This window comes from Candida jiufengensis (assembly GCF_024610255.1).
Source record: "Candida jiufengensis strain CBS 10846 chromosome Unknown scaffold3, whole genome shotgun sequence".
In the NCBI taxonomy this organism is placed as follows: domain Eukaryota; kingdom Fungi; phylum Ascomycota; class Pichiomycetes; order Serinales; family Debaryomycetaceae; genus Lodderomyces; species Lodderomyces jiufengensis.
The window spans coordinates 814,231-834,441 of record NW_026261560.1 but is presented as its reverse complement, the minus strand read 5'-3'; the positions used below and the strand labels follow the sequence as shown (position 1 = coordinate 834,441).

Genomic DNA, 20,211 nt, shown 5'->3' with positions numbered 1-20,211 from the left:
TTTGAATGAATGAATCGAAATGAAAATCTAATTATATTAATGCAAGTATGAATGAAATTCTAGTGTATGAAGATTGAGTTAAATTGTGGTTGATCGTGAATTATAATAATGCTATATCATTAGATGAAGACTAGCTGAATGTATATGTAAATAATAATGTTTGTTGTTTAAAAAAAGTATTTTAAAGGATTTAACAAGATAATAATTTTTTTTGGCCTTGCTATGTTAGATTTTTTTGATAAAGAAATTTAAATATTTTTTTTCCAAATTTGTGTAGTTCGATTTTAAGGCACGAGACTATTAACCAATTTTAAACAAGAAATTATAGTACAAAATAAAATCATAATTTTATCATCGACAGAATAAATAACTAGAATTTATTGAATTAGATCTATTTAACTAGCCAACCTCTATTACTTATTTTTTCATTATCAAACTTTGTTCAATTAAATCGATATTATTTTCAATTTCATCAATTTTCATACCACAACTTAATGAAATTAATTTACAATATTTTAATATTTTATTAGTTGGATCATTCTGTGAATAATTTGATATAATTGATCTTGTATCTGATGATGAAGTAGTTGGTAATGAAATTGATTGATTTTCATTTATTGATTCTAGATTTTTATTGTAAATTTGTTTGATTAAGGTTTTCTTTTTAATAATTTGATTTTGTAGTTCTATTGATAGTTGAAGTTGATCGTTATCATTGAGTGAGTCGATTTCTTGTTTTATTTGTTGGTTGACATTTTCTTCTTTAACAATTCTAGTATTTAATTCTTTTGATAATTGGTATTCTCTAAAATTATCGAATTTTTGTAACATTACTTTAATTTTTTCTTCTTGATGTAGTATTTGATAAGTTAAATCATTAATTAATCTATAAATTTCTTCTTGAATTATATGATCTTTTTTTAGGTTCAAAGTCAAAGTTTCATAATTTATATCATGACCATTGTTTAAGTTTGATTCTTGACTTGATATTTGATGTGTACTTGTTTGTGATTGTGAATCTGCGGCAAATTTTTTAAATGATGGTTGCTTTTGAATTTGATTGGTGGTATTATCATCTAAATCATCAATTAGACTTTCTAATTTGAAAAAAGATAATATTGTACGTTGTGTTTCCAGTTTGATTTGATTTATAACTTTTAAAGTTTTGAAAAAATTTAATACAATTTCATCTTTTTCATTCAATTCTTGATTTATAACGTATGATAATTGAGTCATTTTTTCAGTTAATAAATTTGCTGTGTTATTATATAAATTTATTGCTAACTTTGAATTATGTAGTTGAATTTCAAATGATGATGTATTGAAAGAATCATCTTCAATTATATCATTTCTATTACTAATGAAATTATTTTTATCATCGTTATGTATAGCCATTTCATGTTCATTTAAATTATCATTTGGTTCTTCATCATCTGCTGGTTGATCTAATCTTAACACAAAGTTATATGATGCTAAATAATGTTCTATTGTAGCATTAACCAAGTTTTTTAAACCAAAATTTATAAACTGATGATAATTTATGAATATTTTTATTAGTCTTTTTAATAAATGATAGGCAGCAATATGAAATGCGGTATTACCATCAGAATCTTGATGATTTATAAAATTTGCAATTAAATTCATTTTTTCTTCATCTAAGACAACATCACTATTATTTAGACTTTCTTTTTCAACTGTATCGCCTATAAACTGTTGTAGTAAAATATCTAAATAATATGCTGATATTTTTTCTTTTTTATTTTCAACTATATGATGTAATACATTTTTCCCATTTGAATCAACTTTATGCAAAGTATCAAATAAATTTCCTAATATGATACTAAAATTATTCAATTGGAAACAATTATTAAATTTGACTAAAAACATTAATGGCGTTTCTCCCAAATTATTTCTTATATCATTAACTATTTCACTCTGAAATTTGTCATAAAGAAAATTTATAAAATTCAAATTACCCATTGAACAAGCCCAATGGAAAATAGTATTGCCATCTTGATCAATTGGTTGATTTATATGGATTTTCGATATTGGCTGTGGTGGATTTAACAATTTTTCTGGTATTGCGTTGGTGGTTATTAAGGTTGATTTATTTTTCCCATCATCTTCGAGAAAATATGTTAATAAATTCCCAAAATATTCATTATAAATTTGATTTTCTTGCGTTAGATTTATACTTGGTTGATGATATGGTTGTAAAAGATCAGTTTGTTGCGTTTGGTTAGGCAAAGTAGCAGTAGCTGCATTTTTTTCATAAATATTTCTTGAAACTCCAAATAATTCTTTACTTGTTAATAATTCATTTTGAGTTTCATATTCAACACCATTTGTTAGTGATTTCTGCCTTCCATTCAATTTGTGCCTTTTCAAAGATGCTCCTTTATGACCATTTCTATTATCATATTCATCATCTTCATCAGTTCCAACTGAATCTAAATCTTCTTGTCTAAGATTCATATTAGAAGCCATCATATTATGCAAATTATCTTGTTCAGTATCTTGTCTATTTAATCTGGGTACACCATTTGAATTATACATTAAGTTATTCCCTATTGGTATTGTGTCTGAATGTTGTAGACTTGGAGTTGAACTTAAAGCTGATCCTTTTGGTCTTCCTCTTTTCCTTGGTGGTTCATCTGATGAGGATAAAGTGATTTTTTTGGTCTGTTTTGGTAGTTTGTTTTGTTTTAATTCCAACTTTTTATTCAATGATGCTTGTCTCTTGGCCACATTTATTGCACTTGCATGATTATGTTTTGGAGCAGGTGGTGGAGTTTCAGTTTTACCTTCAATATATTGAAATTCAAATATGGGTTTTAACATATCATAAACATCAAAATTTTTCGCAATTGTTTCTCCAATGCTTAAAGGCACATATGTACCTTGATATTTCCCATAACCACCTTGAACTTTTTCATGAGTACTTGTTTGAACATCCTTTTCTAATATTCTTGTTCTTTTTGCTTTTGGTAATTTAGCAATTTTTAATATATGAGTTGCATTAATCCATGAATCTAGTTTACGTCGCATTAATGGACCTTCTGATGTTACAAATTCAAATACTGGTACATTTGAATATGTCGCTGAATATATTTGATTATTTATGGTCGTGTCAGACATATTATATGGATATTATATTATGGGGTATACTTTCTGTTGATCAAACAGACTATAATCTTTTATTTTGATATATTTCTTGATTGATAATTTGTAGTAAGAATATATGGAAGATTTAGTAATTGAAGATAAGTTATAAATAATAATATTTGAACGTGTTCTAATAAATTGAAAATTGATAAATAATAATACAATGTTGAAACAATTGATATAAGAAATGAAGGACTGATTAATTATATTTTATTACTTTGGTGTTGTTGTAGTTTTAATAGATGATGTGGGTATATGAATTTTAATTGAATAATTTTGGTTGTAAAAAAAATATAATAATATTAAGGGTTGATTAATAAATAAATAAATAATAAATATTAGTAAAATGTATTATGATTTAATTTTTATAACATAGATGAAATTTTACGTGCGCACTTTATAAACCAAAGAATCTCCGAAGTATACAAGTTAATAGAGGATGAACAATAAGTAGAACGAAGGAGAATGTGAATTAAGTATTATTAAAGTAATGAATATTAGCTCGCAAAACATTTAAAAACAAAAATGAACTTTTCTACGCTGCTCCTTCTTCATCAAATCCCAAAAATAAGTTTGACTAATCTATACCCAACCAAAACAATTAATAGCATCAAAATCATCAAAATATAAGTCAAAATCTTACTGAACAGTTTCATTGAATTTTGATTTTGATTAGCATTATTGGCATTATGATTATAATTTTGATTATCATTCCCCAAAAAATTCTTGTTATCTTCAGTTAATGGGATACTTACAACATGCTCAGAAGCTTGATAACAAATTTCTCTTCTCTTGATAATTTCACATTGTTGTTGATCTATATTTCTTTTTAAAATTGCTTTACCCAATAATAAACTTGTATATTGAACCAATGATGTATTAAAAGTAAAAAATGCAGTTTTCAATTTTAAAGATTCTTTTTCAAATCCACTTGTTACTTTTTCAATTTCAATTAAATTGTTTAATAAATTTAAACTTTCAAAACTATCTTGATCTCTTATGAATAAGTTGTCAGTTTTATGGTTTTCCATATTTGAATCCAGATTATCTATATATTCTAATTCCTGAACTGACGGTATATTATCAACAAATAAATTTTTAGTTAATAAATTTTCAATAGTTTTTAAATTCACAATTAATGATTGAGTTTGTTCTTTCAAAAATGGTACCAATAATTTTTTTAAATTACTAAAACTCAGAAAAAATAATTCAATACATAACAAGTTCTTATTGATTTGATCAAAAATTGATAAACTTGTTTTTAAAATTAATTTTGTTGATGGTTTTATAATGTTTTCATAATTTTGATCTTCAAAATTTTTTAATTTGAAATTATTTAGTCTTGATGAAGTTGATGAATGGGAGGATAAAGATGAGTTTATTGAATTTGATGATGGGTTTAATAATGAATGTATAGAATCATCCATTAAATTATCGTTATTACTTATGTGATTCCCCAAATTATTGTTATTATTCCCATTATTATTTCTGGTTAAGTCCTCATCATTCATAATCTTTTTACCAAATATTTCATTAAAGTCAATTTCTAAAACTAATAAATTTCTTGAACATAAATTTGTCATCTTGGTAATATCTTCAAAATTTTGAATTTTTCTGATTAAAGTTGAATATATGATAAAAATATCTGAATATAAATGGATGATTTTCTTCAAATTTATTAGGAATTTTAAAATTGAATTATTTAAATAGAATTTAATCATTTTGGAATGTTTCAATAAAAGTTTCAAGTCTGATTTTGTTATACTTGGTGTTAGTTTTATTTTTCTATCTCCTATTGTGTATGGCATTTTTGATATTGGTATGTGTATTATAAGGTCGCAAGGAAATTAATAATTGACAGAATATTAAGTTGAGTATGGAAATATATTTGTAACTTTTGAATTATAAAACAATTTGTTGCTTATATTTGACTTGTTTGTAATTGGTCTTAAATTTTGATAGTGATGACTATGAAATATTCAAAGTGGCAATATAAAATTATTGGTGGAATTTGTTTGTAATTTCTCTTTGATATTATTGAAAATGTGACCGACTCTTTATATGTAAGTAAAATTTAATAAAGCTTTGCAGCAAAATGGGTGCAATTTAATTAATTCTGTTTAATTTTGTATTGTGAACTTATTTTATTTTATTTGGTCTAAGATGATTACAAATTTATTATTTTTTTTTGTTATTATTATTATTAGTGACACAAAATAGTTTAAGTATTAACTCACCAAGTTATCTACTATTGATTCAAAAAAAACAAATAATCATTTTTACTGTCATTAATGAGCGATGAATATATTTATATACAAGAATCAAAAATCTTTGTAACTATCTATATAACTATTTTAATCTTTTGGTAATTGTTTATCGTTCCCTTTTTCATTACTTATTGTTTTTTTACCAGTAACAAAATTTCCAACTTTTTTTAAATCATCTTTAAACATTCCAAATGCTAATTTATAATGCCAAAATGATCCATGCTTTTGTTTCATTTTTTGTTTTTTTAATTTTAAATTTTTATTTATAATTTCAATTTGTTTATCATATGGTATACCAGCTTCTGATTCTTTTATTGTTTCTTTACCAAATAAATAATCAAATACTCTACCATCTGACCAAAAAAAAGCTTTTCTATCAACTATCCAAGTTTTCAGTTTCAAAGCTGATATTTTCTCTTGCAAAACGAAAAAGAAAAACCCTTTATCTGCTGTACCGTAAAATCCTTTACCTGTCCATACTCTTGCAGTTTTTCTTCTTGATAAATTGGTTAATGGAACTGTATATACTGGAGTTGGTCTACCCGGTATTAATGGATATGTTGAAAATTTTATAAATTCTTTTGGACCAGGTAAGTACCACATTCTTCGAATTAATTTAGTTGGGAAAATTATTGCACCATAAGCAGCTGCAAACATTATAATTGATGGACATAAATATAAACCCAAAGATAATGCCCAGTTTCTATTTCTTATAGCCATATTAGTTTCTTCTTTTTCATTATCATCAAATTCTTTATTAGATATCCAAAATGCCCATTCTAATAAAACACAAGCATATACTGCAAATACAATTGATAAACAAAAACATAATAAGAAATACAATTTGTGAGGTTCACTTTCATATATAAGCTCCGGTTGTTTTTTATTTTGTAATATTTTTATAACTTGTTTAAAAGTATAATTTTTACCAACTTGTGGTATTCCAGGTCTGGGTAATAAAGTTGGAACATTCTCTTTACTTAATGGCCACATTGGTACTCTATCTTTTAGTTTATTAGTTTGTACCGTTTCTCCAGGTATATGTAACTTTAGGTTTTCCCATTCTTGTTGTGATGGGAGGTTTTTTGGGGCAGGAGAATTAGGATTTGAAACTTGATTGTAATTATTGTTTGATTTTTTAGGTGATGATGGTTGAGATGGTGAAGACGGTATATTTGATTTTAATCTCAAAGATAGTATATTTATTGCACCTGTATTCTTCCGTATTAGTATAGATGATCTTAAAGGAGTCCTTATTGTTGTCCTCAATCCAATTTGAAACATCTTTGATTCATACAACTTTTGATCAAATTCTGAGTACAAATTTTTTTTTTCCAGATCTCTTTTAGTTTAATAATATTACACAAAACAAAAACCTAATACGAACATGTAAAATTGTCTACTTTTTTTTATGTTTTTTAGGAATTGAAGATTCAGCTCTTTTTAATTGAACAGGAAATTGACCAATATATTTATTATTCATATTTTGAAATGCATGTAGATAATCTTGTGAATTTTCAAATGCAACAAATCCAAAACCTTTTGGCTTTTTTGACTGTCTATCTATGGGTACATATACATTGGATAAGGATTTGTAACTATCAAATGCCGATTTCAATAATTCAGTTGTTGCATCTGGTCCTAGGTTTCCTACAAATAATCTGAAATGTTTTGGGTTCCATTTTGGTTCTGTATTTTTGACAATTGATGTTGTAGACGTTGAAGATTGTTGTGGTTGAGATTGTTGTTTTACTGAATGTAGGTAACTTGCTGCTTTTTTGGCACTTATATGTTTTCCATCAGGTATGGTATATGGTTTTTTTGGTTTACTTATTCTGTTTTGAGACTGCGTAGGTGGTGGTGGCGGCATTGAACGGTCAAATTAAAACTTGTTTTAATACTGCTATTTTTTTCTCTCTATATATTTTTTTACAACCAAAATATTTATCAAAACACTCAAGCAGATCATCACCAAATACCAACAGATCAGAGCAATTCAGTCGTCTAGTTTTTTCATATTATATATACCAATCTACCTACACACATATATTTAACATCATGTTTATACTATCGGAGCTATCAGATCTTATAAGAATACCACCTCATACTTTTAACATACCCATACAACATGCAATAACAGATGAATTAAATAAAAAATATTCAAATAAAGTAATACCCAAGTTAGGATTATGTATAACGATATGGGATTTGTTAGATATAAAAGATGGATTATTAAAACCAGGAGATGGTGGATCATACGTAGAAGTTAAATTTAGATTAATTATTTTCAAACCATTTGTAGGAGAGATTTTAACAGGTTGGGTTACAGAAAACAACGCCAAAGGTATAAAAATTAGACTAGAATTTTTTGATGATATATGGATCCCCGAAAATTATCTTTTTGAGAATTGTGAATTTAGAGAAAATGAACAAGCATGGGTTTGGAAAACTGAAAGTGATGAATTATTTATTGATGTTAATGAAAAAATTAGATTTAAAGTTGAAAAAGAAAATTTTTATAATATCAAACCGAAGAATTCTAGTGAAGCAATGGGGAAATTTAGTGACGATGATGATGATAAAGAAAAAGAACCTAAATTACCTGCTTATAGTATCATTGCATCTTGTCAAGTTTCAGGTCTTGGGTGTGTTTCATGGTGGGATTAAAAAAGTAAGTAAAAATTTATATAACAATGTTTATTAAATTAATTATATTGCATATATTCACTTGTTGAACTAAACTTCAAATTACCTTTTATTACCTTATCAACAGCTTTTAAGAAATCTTTTTCATTTGCAACTTTTCTTCTTGCTCTTATAGCAAACATACCAGCTTCTGTACAAACAGATCTTAATTCTGCACCTGTTGCATTTGGACATAATCTTGCTATTAATTCCCATCTAATATCTTTTTCACAACTCATAGTTTTGGAATGAATTCTAAATATATTAGCTCTACCTTCTAAATCAGGTAATGAGAATTCAACTTTACGATCAATTCTACCAGGTCTTAATAATGCAGGATCTAAAGTATTTGGTCTATTTGTTGCAAACATAACTTTAATATTACCTCTTGGATCAAATCCATCTAATTGAGTAATTAATTCCAACATTGTTCTTTGAACTTCATTATCTCCTCCAGCTCCATCATCAAATCTTGCTCCTCCAATTGCATCAACTTCATCAAAAAATATAATACATGCTTTTTTAGTTCTTGCCATTTCAAATAATTCTCTAACCATTCTTGCACCTTCTCCAACATATTTTTGTACTAATTCTGATCCAATAACTCTTATAAAAGTTGCGTCAGTTCTATTCGCCACAGCTCTTGCACATAATGTTTTACCTGTACCTGGTGGTCCATAAAGTAATATACCTTTTGGTGGATCAATACCTAATTTAACAAATCTTTCAGGACTTAATAAAGGTAATTCAACAACTTCTCTTAATTTTTCAATTTGTTCTTTACATCCTCCAACATCAGAATATGTAACATCTGGTTTTTCTTCGACTGTCATCATGGTCACCGAGGGATCAATTCTTGGTGGTAAAGGTAATTGAATTTCGTATTTATGTCTATCAACTCCAACTCTCATACCTTCTTCAATATCTGTTGGTGATACTCTTTCCCCCAAACCTACAACGAATTTAGCAATTTGTTTTATGTTAATAACATATTTTGATTTTGTATCTGCATTTTGTAAACCTGAAGTAGGTATAGCTTGTTGTATAGCTTCTATTATTTTTGTACATCTTGCAACTTGTAATGATTGTTCTTCAGACATTCTTTGTTTATCACCTAAAACATCCCATAAATGTGGTGGTGATAAACCAGTATCACTTTCTTTTATTCCTATATTTTCCTTAATTCTTTCTTCTATATCTTTAAGATCTTTTTCAATTGTTTTAATGGAAGAGGCATATGGTGCTGCTCCATAAGTTTTTAATACTTGAATATCACTTTCTGAAAGTGGAGTTATTTTTTCTTGATCTTTTTCGTCATCTTCTGCCGGAGCTATGTATTTATCCCAGTCTGCTTTTGGTGGTGCCATTGTATATATATGAAATTATGTGGGTGATTTTTTTAATTGAAGATTGGTTGAATAAGTTTGATTTGTAAATAATATAGTGGCAATAAGAATTCAGTCTAAATTAGTGAGAAACAAAGAGTACGCAAAAAATTTGGTAGCGTTTTGGTTGCAAAATGTTTAAATTGATATTCACATGATACACGTCTATATATGATCACTTAGTACGCTCTGACAGTTGGTGGAATAGGTTGACATTCATTTTCATTCAATGTAGTTTTAACCACATCTCTATACTTCAATTTTACAGGATCACCAAATTTTTGTTGGTAAGATAATGTGTGTTTCCACCAACTTTCATCATCTCTATTAGGATAATCCTCTCTAGCATGAGCACCTCTTGATTCTTTTCTTGCAGCTGCTGAATTAGCAGTTTGAGTAGCACAAGTTAATAAATTTTGTAATTCCATTGTTTCTACTAGATCTGAGTTCCAAATCATTGAACGATCTGTTGTTTTGATATTTTTAAAGTCTTTGTCTATTTGAGTTATAAGGTCGACACTTTCATCTAGAGTTTCTTGAGTTCTGAATACTGCACACCCTTTCTGCATTGTTTTTTGCATTTCTAATCTTAATTCAGCTGTTGATTTTGATCCATTTGCATTTCTCAAGTTATGTAAATTTAATATTGATTCTTTTCCCAAAGTTGCATCCATTGGTTTTAATGGTGTGTTTGGAGTTAAAGAATCTTTGATAGTATGGGAAACGGCTCTTCCAAACACCACCAAATCCAACAAAGAGTTTGCACCTAATCTATTTGCACCATGAACTGAAGCACAAGCTGCTTCTCCACAAGCTAATAATCCTGGTACGACTTCATCTTCTCCCTTCTCATTTTGTTTAATAACTTCACCATTCCACTTTGTAGGTATTCCACCCATATTGTAATGTACAGTAGGTAAAATTGGAATTGGCTCTTTGGTAACATCAACACCAGCGAAAATATGAGCAGTTTCTGAAATACCAGGCAATCTTTCCTTTAATACAGACGAAGGTATATGATGTAGTTGCAAATACATATGATCTTTTTCAGGTCCAACACCTCTGCCTTCATTTATTTCCATTGTTATAGCTCTAGAAACCACATCTCTACATGCTAAATCTTTAGCAGTGGGGGCATATCTTTCCATAAATCGTTCACCTTCTGAATTCACCAAAAACCCACCTTCACCTCTTGCACCTTCAGTTATCAAACAACCACTACCATATATCCCTGAAGGGTGGAATTGAACAAATTCCATATCTTCAAGCGGTAATCCAGCTCGTGAAACCATAGCATACCCATCTCCAGTACATGTATGTGCTGAAGTACATGAAAAATAAGCTCTACCGTATCCACCTGTAGCTATTATTGTCTTGTGGGATCTAAATCTATGAAGTGTTCCATCTTCTTGATTATATGCTATTACTCCAACACATTCACCATCTTGCATTAATAAATCCATTGCAAAAAATTCTATATAGAAATGACAATCATAACGAAGTGATTGTCCATATAATGAATGCAAAAGAGCATGACCAGTTCGATCAGCTACTGCACATGTTCTATAAGCTTGTCCCCCTTTACCAAATTCTTTAGATTGTCCACCAAATGCTCTTTGATAAATTCTACCTTCTTCATTTCTCGAAAAAGGTACACCATATTGTTCCAACTCGTAAATCGTTGCAGGTGCTTCTCTAGTCATATAATGTATAGCATCTTGATCACCTAACCAATCTGATCCTTTAACCGTATCATACATATGCCAATGCCAATCATCTTTGTGCATATTTCCCAAAGCTGCATTTATTCCACCTTGAGCAGCAACGGTATGAGATCTTGTAGGAAATAATTTCGAAATACAAGCTGTTTTAAAACCTGATTCAGCTAATCCAAACGCTGCTCTTAACCCAGCTCCACCTGCTCCTACTACTACACAATCATATTCATGATCTATAATTCTGTATCTTTGATCGAATAATTTTGATGCATTGTTTAATTCAAACCCATTTGGTTTGGATTTAGTACCAAAGATTTTATATTTTGAAATTGATGATGAAAATAGTCGTCTTTGAATACGTAGTAGCTGTATGTTTTGCATGTATTTGCGAATTGTATAATTTTATATTTGGTTGTAAAATTGAAAAATAATTAGTGTTTGCAATAAAACCTTGAAAATAGTTTCACTAATACAATATAGTTTTAACACAATTTAAAGAGATAACTTCTACAGCATTTTCAAATGCAATCTCATCATATCATTTATCATTAACTTTCTACCTTTATAAGTACTTTCACTTTGCTCTTAACTCCTTCAAGCAAATCAACTATAGACTCCGAATCATCATTAACATCATACCCTAACAATTTCAAACTAACACCTTCTAACTCTTCGACCAATAAATTAACGTCTTTACTTAAAGAAACATAACCCTCAATATTTTTCAAAGTCTTAACACCTCTTATAAATTTAGACATATTCAAACATTGCTGCAATAAATCATTAAATTCTTTAACTCTTAATTCTAAATCTGAATCTTTTTCTTTGATGAAGTGAATTAAATTATCAAAGCTATATCTTATAACATTAAAGTATTGGGAATACCAGAACATTGATGAGACTAAGGATAGTTGATAATTTGCTTTGTCTTTTTCTGAAGATTTATCAGATGCCGTTATCAAAGCAGTAAATGAGTGAAATATGAAATTTGATGGGAATTGGAAATTTTTCGTGGCTGATATTTGATCCATTACTGTATGAAGATAGTAGCTTTGAATATTTGCCCAAGCTACTAGACATTGAACTTCTGATTGTGTACTGTATTTTAAACTAAATTCCTTTGTGATACCTGCTATCCAAAATCCCAAGTTTCCTGAAATTTGAAATAAGTTATCTCTTGAACTGGTTAATAATGATTCATTCAATGAATCTTGATATTTTGCAAGTTTGATACTTCTATTTATGAACGATAAATTTTCACCTTCATAAAGCGCTTGATTGATTTCGTCATTATTTTGAAAAAATTTGTAAGATGGGAATTGCGATGGTCTTTGAGCAGTTATACTAAACTCTTTATCTAAATTATGTATGGACCAGAAAATTCTTTCTATTGGTGGGTTGTCAAGTTTTTTAAATAACTCAAATTTAATCACTGCTCTATCTAATAATCCCAACAAATTCCAAACTAGTTCACTATCTAATGAAGCAATCCCATAAATTGATAACAATAATAACAAACTCAAATTTTGTTCATTATAGGTACTCATTGAAACATCAAGTACGTCTATAATTCCATGTATGCTCTTGGTTTTGAAATATGTTGAGTAATTTTCAGTTTGACATTTTGAATCATACAATATACACCCAATACTTAGTAATAAATAAATGTCCAAATTGACAATAGAATCCTTGGTAAAGTCTATTTTTTTTAATCTTTCCAAGAAATCATTTTTCTTCATAAATGGGTATTTGAAAGCAAAATTCTCAAAATAGTTCATAGCAAAAATTAATGGTAAATCCGCTTCCTTAATTTCCTTCATGGTTATGAATTCTTCTTTTAAATTTGAATGTGGAGACCTTTGAGTAGTCTTGTAATTAATTTTGTCAATTACATTTTCTCTTTCTTTATCTTGAGCTCTTCTTGCTGATGATGCTAATGCAGCTGTGGGTATTTTTTTGTTTTTTGATGCTTCTCTATTTTTAGCTTGTTCATCATTTGAATCTGCTAATAATGAGGATATTGATATCAATTTATGTTCTACAACTTCTGATGATGGTAAGGTATTTGAACTTGCTATATGTATAATTTGTCCATCTACTTTACTTTCTTCCACATTACTTGGTGATAATTTTCTTCTCTTCTTACTTCTGTCAACATATTCACAATCTGATCCTGTCCTTTGACAATGTGAACATTTAGGATAAGTTCTTGTACATTTCTTCTTTAATCTATAACAACGATTACAATTGCTCGGATGATGACTATTAATATTTTCAACGGGTGGGATAATACTATTTGCTGAAGTTGTGATTGTTTTATCAGTTGCTTTGATTATTGGTTCACTAATCGTAGTTTGAAGTTGTTGAATATTTTGTTGTGGAGATTGTGGATTAATATGTTGTAATGATAAATTATTTAAAACATCGGCTTTGGGTTGTTCAGCTAGCGGTGTTCTTAAATTTGATTGATTCAGCTGTACTTTTGTTGTTAATCTAAATTTGCTAGCAACTGTCCCATTTCCCATCAGTTTATTATAACAGAAATCCATCTTTGAGTTGTTGAATATCAATTTGTGGCCCATTTAAGTGAATAGAAACTTCTTTGTTATTTATATATAATATTATAAAATTTTTCCACCCTAATATTAAAAATTGGGGCGGCTTCAATTGTGGCAGTTTTTAGATAATTGGTAGCTACTGATCGGATGTTAATTACTAAACGGCTTTTATCAAAATGTAGTAATAATTTCTTCATTAATAATAAAGTCAATATAATAAAATATTATTTATTAGTGTTGTATTCATCATGAAAGTCAATTTTCAATTGCATTCATTAATCATCTTCTTGTTCTATCAAATACATACCTTGAAGCGTGAACAATCCCAGTGCTTTGGGAGATGTAAGTCATTTAGTGAATGCGATGCAAATTTCATGATCAGAACAATATGGGTTTTATATATCCGCTCACGTGAGAAGTGCTTAGCTATACAAAATTCGAAATAACTTCGAAATTACGTAAATCAGATCCATGATTAAAATACTCTGTTATTAGACATTGAGATCCAAATGATCTCTACTTGATTGTTTTGTAGGTGAATTCGAGCATTGTTGAAATATTTTGAACTTTATTCTAACAATTTGTGCTAAAAATACACTACTTTCTCTTACAATATTAATTTGCAGCTAAAATCTAGCATACCAAATATATTGCGGTTTTAAAAAGTACAAATTGTTTTTTCTTCATATAATTTTATACAACATTTTCTTCTCCAATTGACCAGAGGCTACTTTTATCCATATAAAAGCTCCGTCAGTGAGGCTGGTTTTAGAATTAATGATCCTACTTTCTAGTTTTAAAGTCGTAACAAATTCGTATATGTAAGTACTTATCATACTCCCGCTCTATTTACAAATAACCATTTGATCTATTCTATAAACAAACACCTCAAATAAATTATGCCATCACTTGTTCATTCCCTTCTCCTACTTCTGCCTCCTGATTTTCTCTCTCTTTAGCAAATGCCTCAACTGCTTTAGCTCTCATAACATCCAATAAAACGGTTTGATGCTTTGGACTATAAACAGGTAAAGTTTCATGTTCAACCAAGTCAACTCTCCAATATTTATCGTCACCTCTTCTCCATTCATTTTCCCAGAATAATTGAGTATTTTCTAATTCAAATTGATCAATAACATGAGCTAAATCTGCAACTGCTTCTTGTGAATAAGTTGGTCTATATTGACCAGAAAACCAAATATTTCCGTCATTGTTTTTCTTTCTTAATTCATTCGCATTTTTCTTTTGTTTTATATCTCTTACTTTTCTTAAATCTAATAAACCCTTGTAAGCAGCTGTTGCATATTCATAATTATTAAAATTTGCAACACACATGATTTTCCAAAGATCTTGTCTTCTTGAAGGTTTTCTATTTTCCCAATTTGGATTTATAAATTGTTCATCTATTTGATCTTGATGATATGCTGGTACTTGTGAATATAGTATTTGTCCACTAAATAAATTTTTAAATACGAATACTTGTGGTCCTAAATTTAAATTTATTAAATCTTGTTCTGTTTTGGAACCTTGAGCTATTCTTGCACCATGTTGTTTACGTTCTTTTAATTGTTCGAGAAGAAACTTCCTCATTTTCTTTTCAGCTCTCAATCGCATAGGCATTTTGAATATGTATTATTACTGGTGTATTTGGGGTATTAAATGTAGTATGATTTGTATAAGATTTTACCATATCTATAAATTTTTCAGATATAAATTTTTTCTTCCTAAATTTGAAAATTTATGTGCTACCAATTCACCACATATAATAAATTTATTATGTATTGTACCTTAAGTAATTGTTATTAAATTAAATAAACAATACAGTTTACGAATTATTTTTATGCCAAATTGTTTTAGATTTTCAAATATATCAAATTATAGCTCATAAATGGTACTACTAAATCATCATATATAATAATAAATACTATGTCAGGTCTACTAGCTACTTCACTATATATCCTGAATATTTCAATTTTCACAATTTGGTCATATTTATTTATATTTAATAAAAATTTAATACTGAAATATTATTCATCATATCAACAAATTATACCTAAATCTCAAATCAATGAATTTATAAACTCAAAATTAAGAAATGAAAAGAGTCTTAATATTTTATCAATTGATATGAGCAATGATGAAGAGGAAGAAGAAGAAGAAATCATACATTTTCAACCAAAATTACAGCTGCATCAACAACAAAAAAACACAAATAATGATTATGGAAATATAATTATTGGAATAATTTTCAGTGTCACTTTATCTTTAAGTATTGGATTAATAATATTAATGATGTGTGAATTAGGTAATTATATAGATCACGATACAAGATTTGGATTATTTAAATTCACAATTGATACATTAATGCTTTTACTTGTACTAGTGATTCCATTTTGTAGTATAAATTTATTGATTAATCAGAATTTGGCACCCATAAAAATTAACAATACTAGAAAAGTAATGACAGTAGTAATATATGCATTATGGTTTTTAGTACTACACAAATGTGGTGATTTAACACAAAATTTCAACCCAAGATCAAGTTTACAATCAAATACAAGAAATATAGTTGAAAGAAAAATAAATGAAATATCAATTGTTGGAATAACTATTTTAGCAATTTTATCAGGAATCGGATCTACATCGACACCATATAGAACTATACCATTTGAACAAATTTGGAAAAAATATATACTAAAACAAGGTCAAGATAGCTTTTATAACAATGATTCCAAAACCAGTGATATCCAAACAGTTGATATCAATTCGGCAATTCAAAATTACAATAATACGTCAAACCTTTTATCGAAAAGAAAATCAGAACTAAGCAAGTTAGAACTTTCAAATGGTGGAACGATATATAATCTACCACAACAAAACTTATCATCAGATAATTTTTTAACAACCAAGTCACAAACTTCAAAAAAATTGGGATCGTTGATTCATAAAGTACAATCATTTGCAAATTTACCATTGAAAGGGCAATCAGAAGAAGAAGAATTAAAACAAGAAATTCAATCATTAGAAAATTTAAAAAAATCAATGTACAATGATTTATCAAAATTGATCTTTAAATATTATCAAAATAGTCAAGATAATTTGAATCAATCAAAATTATTTGAAAAATTTATATCAATTGGAAATACAGTGTTATCAATTTATTGTGTTTATAGAATAATTAATGTATTTTTAATCAAATTACCATTACTATACATATATGGTGAAGATTCAGATTATGATATACATTCAGAAATAATTGATGTTGAAAATGATACACCAACGTCAAAAGATGCATTAGCAATAACAATCTCAAAAGTCATCATTTCAATATACAAAAACATACCTATATCAGAATCGCAGTTAGTTAATCAATTAAGTTTTATACTATCAGGAAGTTTGTTTATTTGTTCTTTCACAAATGTCTTAACTACATTCAAATCATTCAGTAAGGTTTTTCATATTTCTAGCTCCAGCAAAGATCATGAATTAAAGTTTGCCAAAAATTGGTTAAAACATTTATTAATTGCAGAATTAGTTGGTGTATATATAATAGCAACAGCATTATTGATAAGAACAAATTTACCAGAAAATTTATCGAATCAAATCTCAAAAATATTATCATTAAGTGGAAGCTCACTTAAAAACAACAACACCTCAATAAAAGAAGTCATGTTTATTGAAAATTGGTTTGATAAAATATTTGCATTATCTTGTTTTATCACAATAATCTTTTTAGTGATAAAGAAGTTTATTGATGATGATGATAATTTAGATTTAAATTCTAGGGATACTTTTGATGAAGAACTGTTTTTAGAAAGTAGAGAGGAATATAAATTAGCATAATTTATTTATTTTAAAATCCTTAAACAATTGTAGACTTAATGAGCTCTATGACCATATAGTTAAGAATGGTGTATAAAGTGAGTGTCATAAAAACAGTGTGTCATAATCAAATCTTACGACTCTTCAAAAAAAATTGAAAATAGAAAAATATTGAAAAATTAAAGACTCATTTTGTTTTAACTATTACTGTGTTCATATACAACAATATATAAAGTCAACGCAATTCGGTTTTTTAGATCATTTGTTAGGGGAATATCAAGAAATTCCATTATGGCAGGTACTAAAGATACAAATTTACCCTTTTCAAGGGATTCGTTAGAACAATTACTAAAAAGAAGATTCTTTTATGCACCATCATTTGAAATTTATGGAGGTGTAGCAGGATTATTTGATTTTGGACCACCAGGATGTGCTTTTCAAACCAATATTATAAATGAATGGAGAAAACATTTTATTTTGGAGGAAGATATGTTAGAAGTTGAAGCCACCATGTTAACTCCATATGAAGTATTTAAAACATCAGGACATGTTGATAGATTTTCAGATTGGATGTGTAAAGATTTAAAATCTGGAGAAATTTTTAGAGCAGATCATTTAGTTGAAGAAGTATTGGAATCAAGATTAAAGGGAGATAAATTAGCAAGAGGTGAAAAAATCAATGAAGAAGAAGATGAAGATAAAAAGAAAAGAAAAAAAAAAGTTAAAGAAATTGAAAATGTTAAATTAGATGATGAAGTTGTAAAAGAATATGAAAATGTTTTAGCACAAATTGATGGATATTCAGGACCTCAATTAGGAGAATTAATTACTAAATATAATATAACAAACCCAGGAACTGGAGGGAAATTAGAACCACCGATTGAATTTAATTTAATGTTTGATACAGCAATTGGACCATCTGGAAATTTGAAAGCTTATTTACGTCCAGAAACTGCACAAGGTCAATTTTTAAATTTTAATAAATTATTAGAATTTAATAATGAGAAAATGCCATTTGCTTCAGCATCAATCGGTAAATCATTTAGGAATGAAATTGCTCCAAGAGCTGGGTTATTAAGAGTAAGAGAATTTTTAATGGCTGAAATTGAACATTTTGTTGATCCTGATGATAAATCTCATTCAAAATTTGATGATGTTAAAGATTTAAAATTAAGATTTTTACCAAAGGGAGTACAAGAATCTGGGTCTACTGAATTAATTGAAAAATCTATTGGTGAAGCTGTAAAAACAGGAATGGTTGATAATGAAACTTTGGGATATTTCATTGCAAGAATTTATTTGTTTTTAACTAAAATTGGTGCTGATCCTTCAAGATTAAGATTTAGACAACATATGTCAAATGAAATGGCACATTATGCATCAGATTGTTGGGATGCAGAATTACAAACTTCTTATGGATGGATAGAATGTGTTGGTTGTGCAGATAGATCAGCTTATGATTTATCAGTTCATTCAGCCAGAACTGGTGAAAAATTAGTAGTTAGACAACCTTTACCAGAACCTAAAATTGTTGAAGAATTTGAAATCGAAATTGCCAAAAAGAAATTTGGACCAAAATTCAGAAAAGATGCTGGGGTTGTTGAGAAATGGCTTACTTCAAGAACTCAATGTGAATTAGAAGATTTCGCTAAAGAATTAAAAGATAATGGTAAAATAGTTGTAAAAGTTGATGGTGTAGATGGGGATATCGAATTAGATTCAGATTTAATAAAAGTTGAAAAAGTCAAAAGAACAGAACATATAAGAGAATTTACTCCAAATGTTATTGAACCATCATTCGGTATTGGACGTGTTTTATATTCAATTCTTGAACATCAATTTTGGGCAAGAGGAGATGATGCAGATAGAGGAGTATTATCATTACCACCAATTGTTGCCCCAACAAAAGTATTATTAGTTCCATTATCAAACAGTTCAGATTTACAACCAATTGTCAAAAAAGTTTCAACTCTTTTAAGAAAAGAAAAAATTCCATTTAAAGTTGATGATTCATCTGCATCAATTGGTAAAAGATATGCAAGAAATGATGAATTAGGTACTCCTTTTGGTATTACAATTGATTTTGAATCAATAAATGATGATTCAGTAACTTTAAGAGAAAGAGATTCAACTAAACAAGTTAGAGGTTCTATTCAAGATATTGTTGAGGCTATAAAAGAAATTACATATAATGATTCTACTTGGGATAAAGGAACTGCTGACTTAAAACCATTTGAAACATCATCAGCTTAGATTTACATGTTTTAGATTTAATATGATAAATGTATATAATAAAAGTACATAGAGTAAATTTACATAAATTTTTTAAATAAACTTACAATCTAACAGTAGCTTCAAGTCATTTACAGTAACTATGCTTTATATTCCCTTATCAATTAGCTTCATAAGTTTGAAACATATCTTTTGAAACTGTTTGCAAAAAAAAAAGATTTAAAACAAAAATAAATTTGAAAAATAATACCCACAACCAAACAAAAAATACAATCATTTCAATCAATCAATCAAATAACTGTCATTTCTATCTATAATTTCAAGTCCTTATACATTGTGGATTAGTTAATTTATTATATCAACGTGTTTAATGAGTTTA

At 28.0% G+C, this 20,211-nt stretch overlaps 11 protein-coding genes across 11 annotated transcripts; 3 read left to right on the top strand and 8 right to left on the bottom strand. All coding sequences in view use genetic code 12, as the record gives it.

The window, feature by feature from the left end:
• Positions 1–417: 417 nt before the first annotated feature.
• Positions 418–3,138, bottom strand: MBP1 (transcription factor; the record flags this gene model as incomplete). Its single annotated transcript, XM_051763356.1, has 1 exon — positions 418–3,138. One exon carries the CDS (start codon positions 3,136–3,138, stop codon positions 418–420), a length of 2,721 nt encoding a protein of 906 aa, XP_051620204.1.
• Positions 3,139–3,719: 581 nt separating this feature from the next.
• KGF54_002833 (uncharacterized protein) lies at positions 3,720–4,973 on the bottom strand (the record flags this gene model as incomplete). Its single annotated transcript, XM_051763355.1, has 1 exon — positions 3,720–4,973. One exon carries the CDS (start codon positions 4,971–4,973, stop codon positions 3,720–3,722), a length of 1,254 nt encoding a protein of 417 aa, XP_051620203.1.
• A 546-nt stretch (positions 4,974–5,519) lies between these two features.
• Positions 5,520–6,716, bottom strand: KGF54_002832 (uncharacterized protein; the record flags this gene model as incomplete). The annotated part of the gene is made up of 1 exon (XM_051763354.1): positions 5,520–6,716. The coding sequence occupies one exon, from the start codon at positions 6,714–6,716 to the stop codon at positions 5,520–5,522; it is 1,197 nt and encodes a 398-aa protein (XP_051620202.1).
• Positions 6,717–6,831: 115 nt separating this feature from the next.
• On the bottom strand, positions 6,832–7,302 carry KGF54_002831 (uncharacterized protein; the record flags this gene model as incomplete). Its single annotated transcript, XM_051763353.1, has 1 exon — positions 6,832–7,302. One exon carries the CDS (start codon positions 7,300–7,302, stop codon positions 6,832–6,834), a length of 471 nt encoding a protein of 156 aa, XP_051620201.1.
• Positions 7,303–7,490: 188 nt separating this feature from the next.
• On the top strand, positions 7,491–8,099 carry KGF54_002830 (DNA-directed RNA polymerase III subunit; the record flags this gene model as incomplete). Its single annotated transcript, XM_051763352.1, has 1 exon — positions 7,491–8,099. One exon carries the CDS (start codon positions 7,491–7,493, stop codon positions 8,097–8,099), a length of 609 nt encoding a protein of 202 aa, XP_051620200.1.
• A 38-nt stretch (positions 8,100–8,137) lies between these two features.
• Positions 8,138–9,484, bottom strand: RPT1 (proteasome regulatory particle base subunit; the record flags this gene model as incomplete). The annotated part of the gene is made up of 1 exon (XM_051763350.1): positions 8,138–9,484. One exon carries the CDS (start codon positions 9,482–9,484, stop codon positions 8,138–8,140), a length of 1,347 nt encoding a protein of 448 aa, XP_051620199.1.
• Positions 9,485–9,681: 197 nt separating this feature from the next.
• On the bottom strand, positions 9,682–11,601 carry SDH1 (succinate dehydrogenase flavoprotein subunit; the record flags this gene model as incomplete). Its single annotated transcript, XM_051763349.1, has 1 exon — positions 9,682–11,601. The coding sequence occupies one exon, from the start codon at positions 11,599–11,601 to the stop codon at positions 9,682–9,684; it is 1,920 nt and encodes a 639-aa protein (XP_051620198.1).
• Positions 11,602–11,768: 167 nt separating this feature from the next.
• Positions 11,769–13,769, bottom strand: KGF54_002827 (uncharacterized protein; the record flags this gene model as incomplete). The annotated part of the gene is made up of 1 exon (XM_051763348.1): positions 11,769–13,769. The coding sequence occupies one exon, from the start codon at positions 13,767–13,769 to the stop codon at positions 11,769–11,771; it is 2,001 nt and encodes a 666-aa protein (XP_051620197.1).
• A 906-nt stretch (positions 13,770–14,675) lies between these two features.
• KGF54_002826 (mitochondrial 54S ribosomal protein mL67) lies at positions 14,676–15,398 on the bottom strand (the record flags this gene model as incomplete). Its single annotated transcript, XM_051763347.1, has 1 exon — positions 14,676–15,398. The coding sequence occupies one exon, from the start codon at positions 15,396–15,398 to the stop codon at positions 14,676–14,678; it is 723 nt and encodes a 240-aa protein (XP_051620196.1).
• Positions 15,399–15,704: 306 nt separating this feature from the next.
• On the top strand, positions 15,705–17,621 carry KGF54_002825 (uncharacterized protein; the record flags this gene model as incomplete). The annotated part of the gene is made up of 1 exon (XM_051763346.1): positions 15,705–17,621. The coding sequence occupies one exon, from the start codon at positions 15,705–15,707 to the stop codon at positions 17,619–17,621; it is 1,917 nt and encodes a 638-aa protein (XP_051620195.1).
• Positions 17,622–17,891: 270 nt separating this feature from the next.
• GRS1 (glycine--tRNA ligase) lies at positions 17,892–19,853 on the top strand (the record flags this gene model as incomplete). The annotated part of the gene is made up of 1 exon (XM_051763345.1): positions 17,892–19,853. The coding sequence occupies one exon, from the start codon at positions 17,892–17,894 to the stop codon at positions 19,851–19,853; it is 1,962 nt and encodes a 653-aa protein (XP_051620194.1).
• Positions 19,854–20,211: the final 358 nt, after the last annotated feature.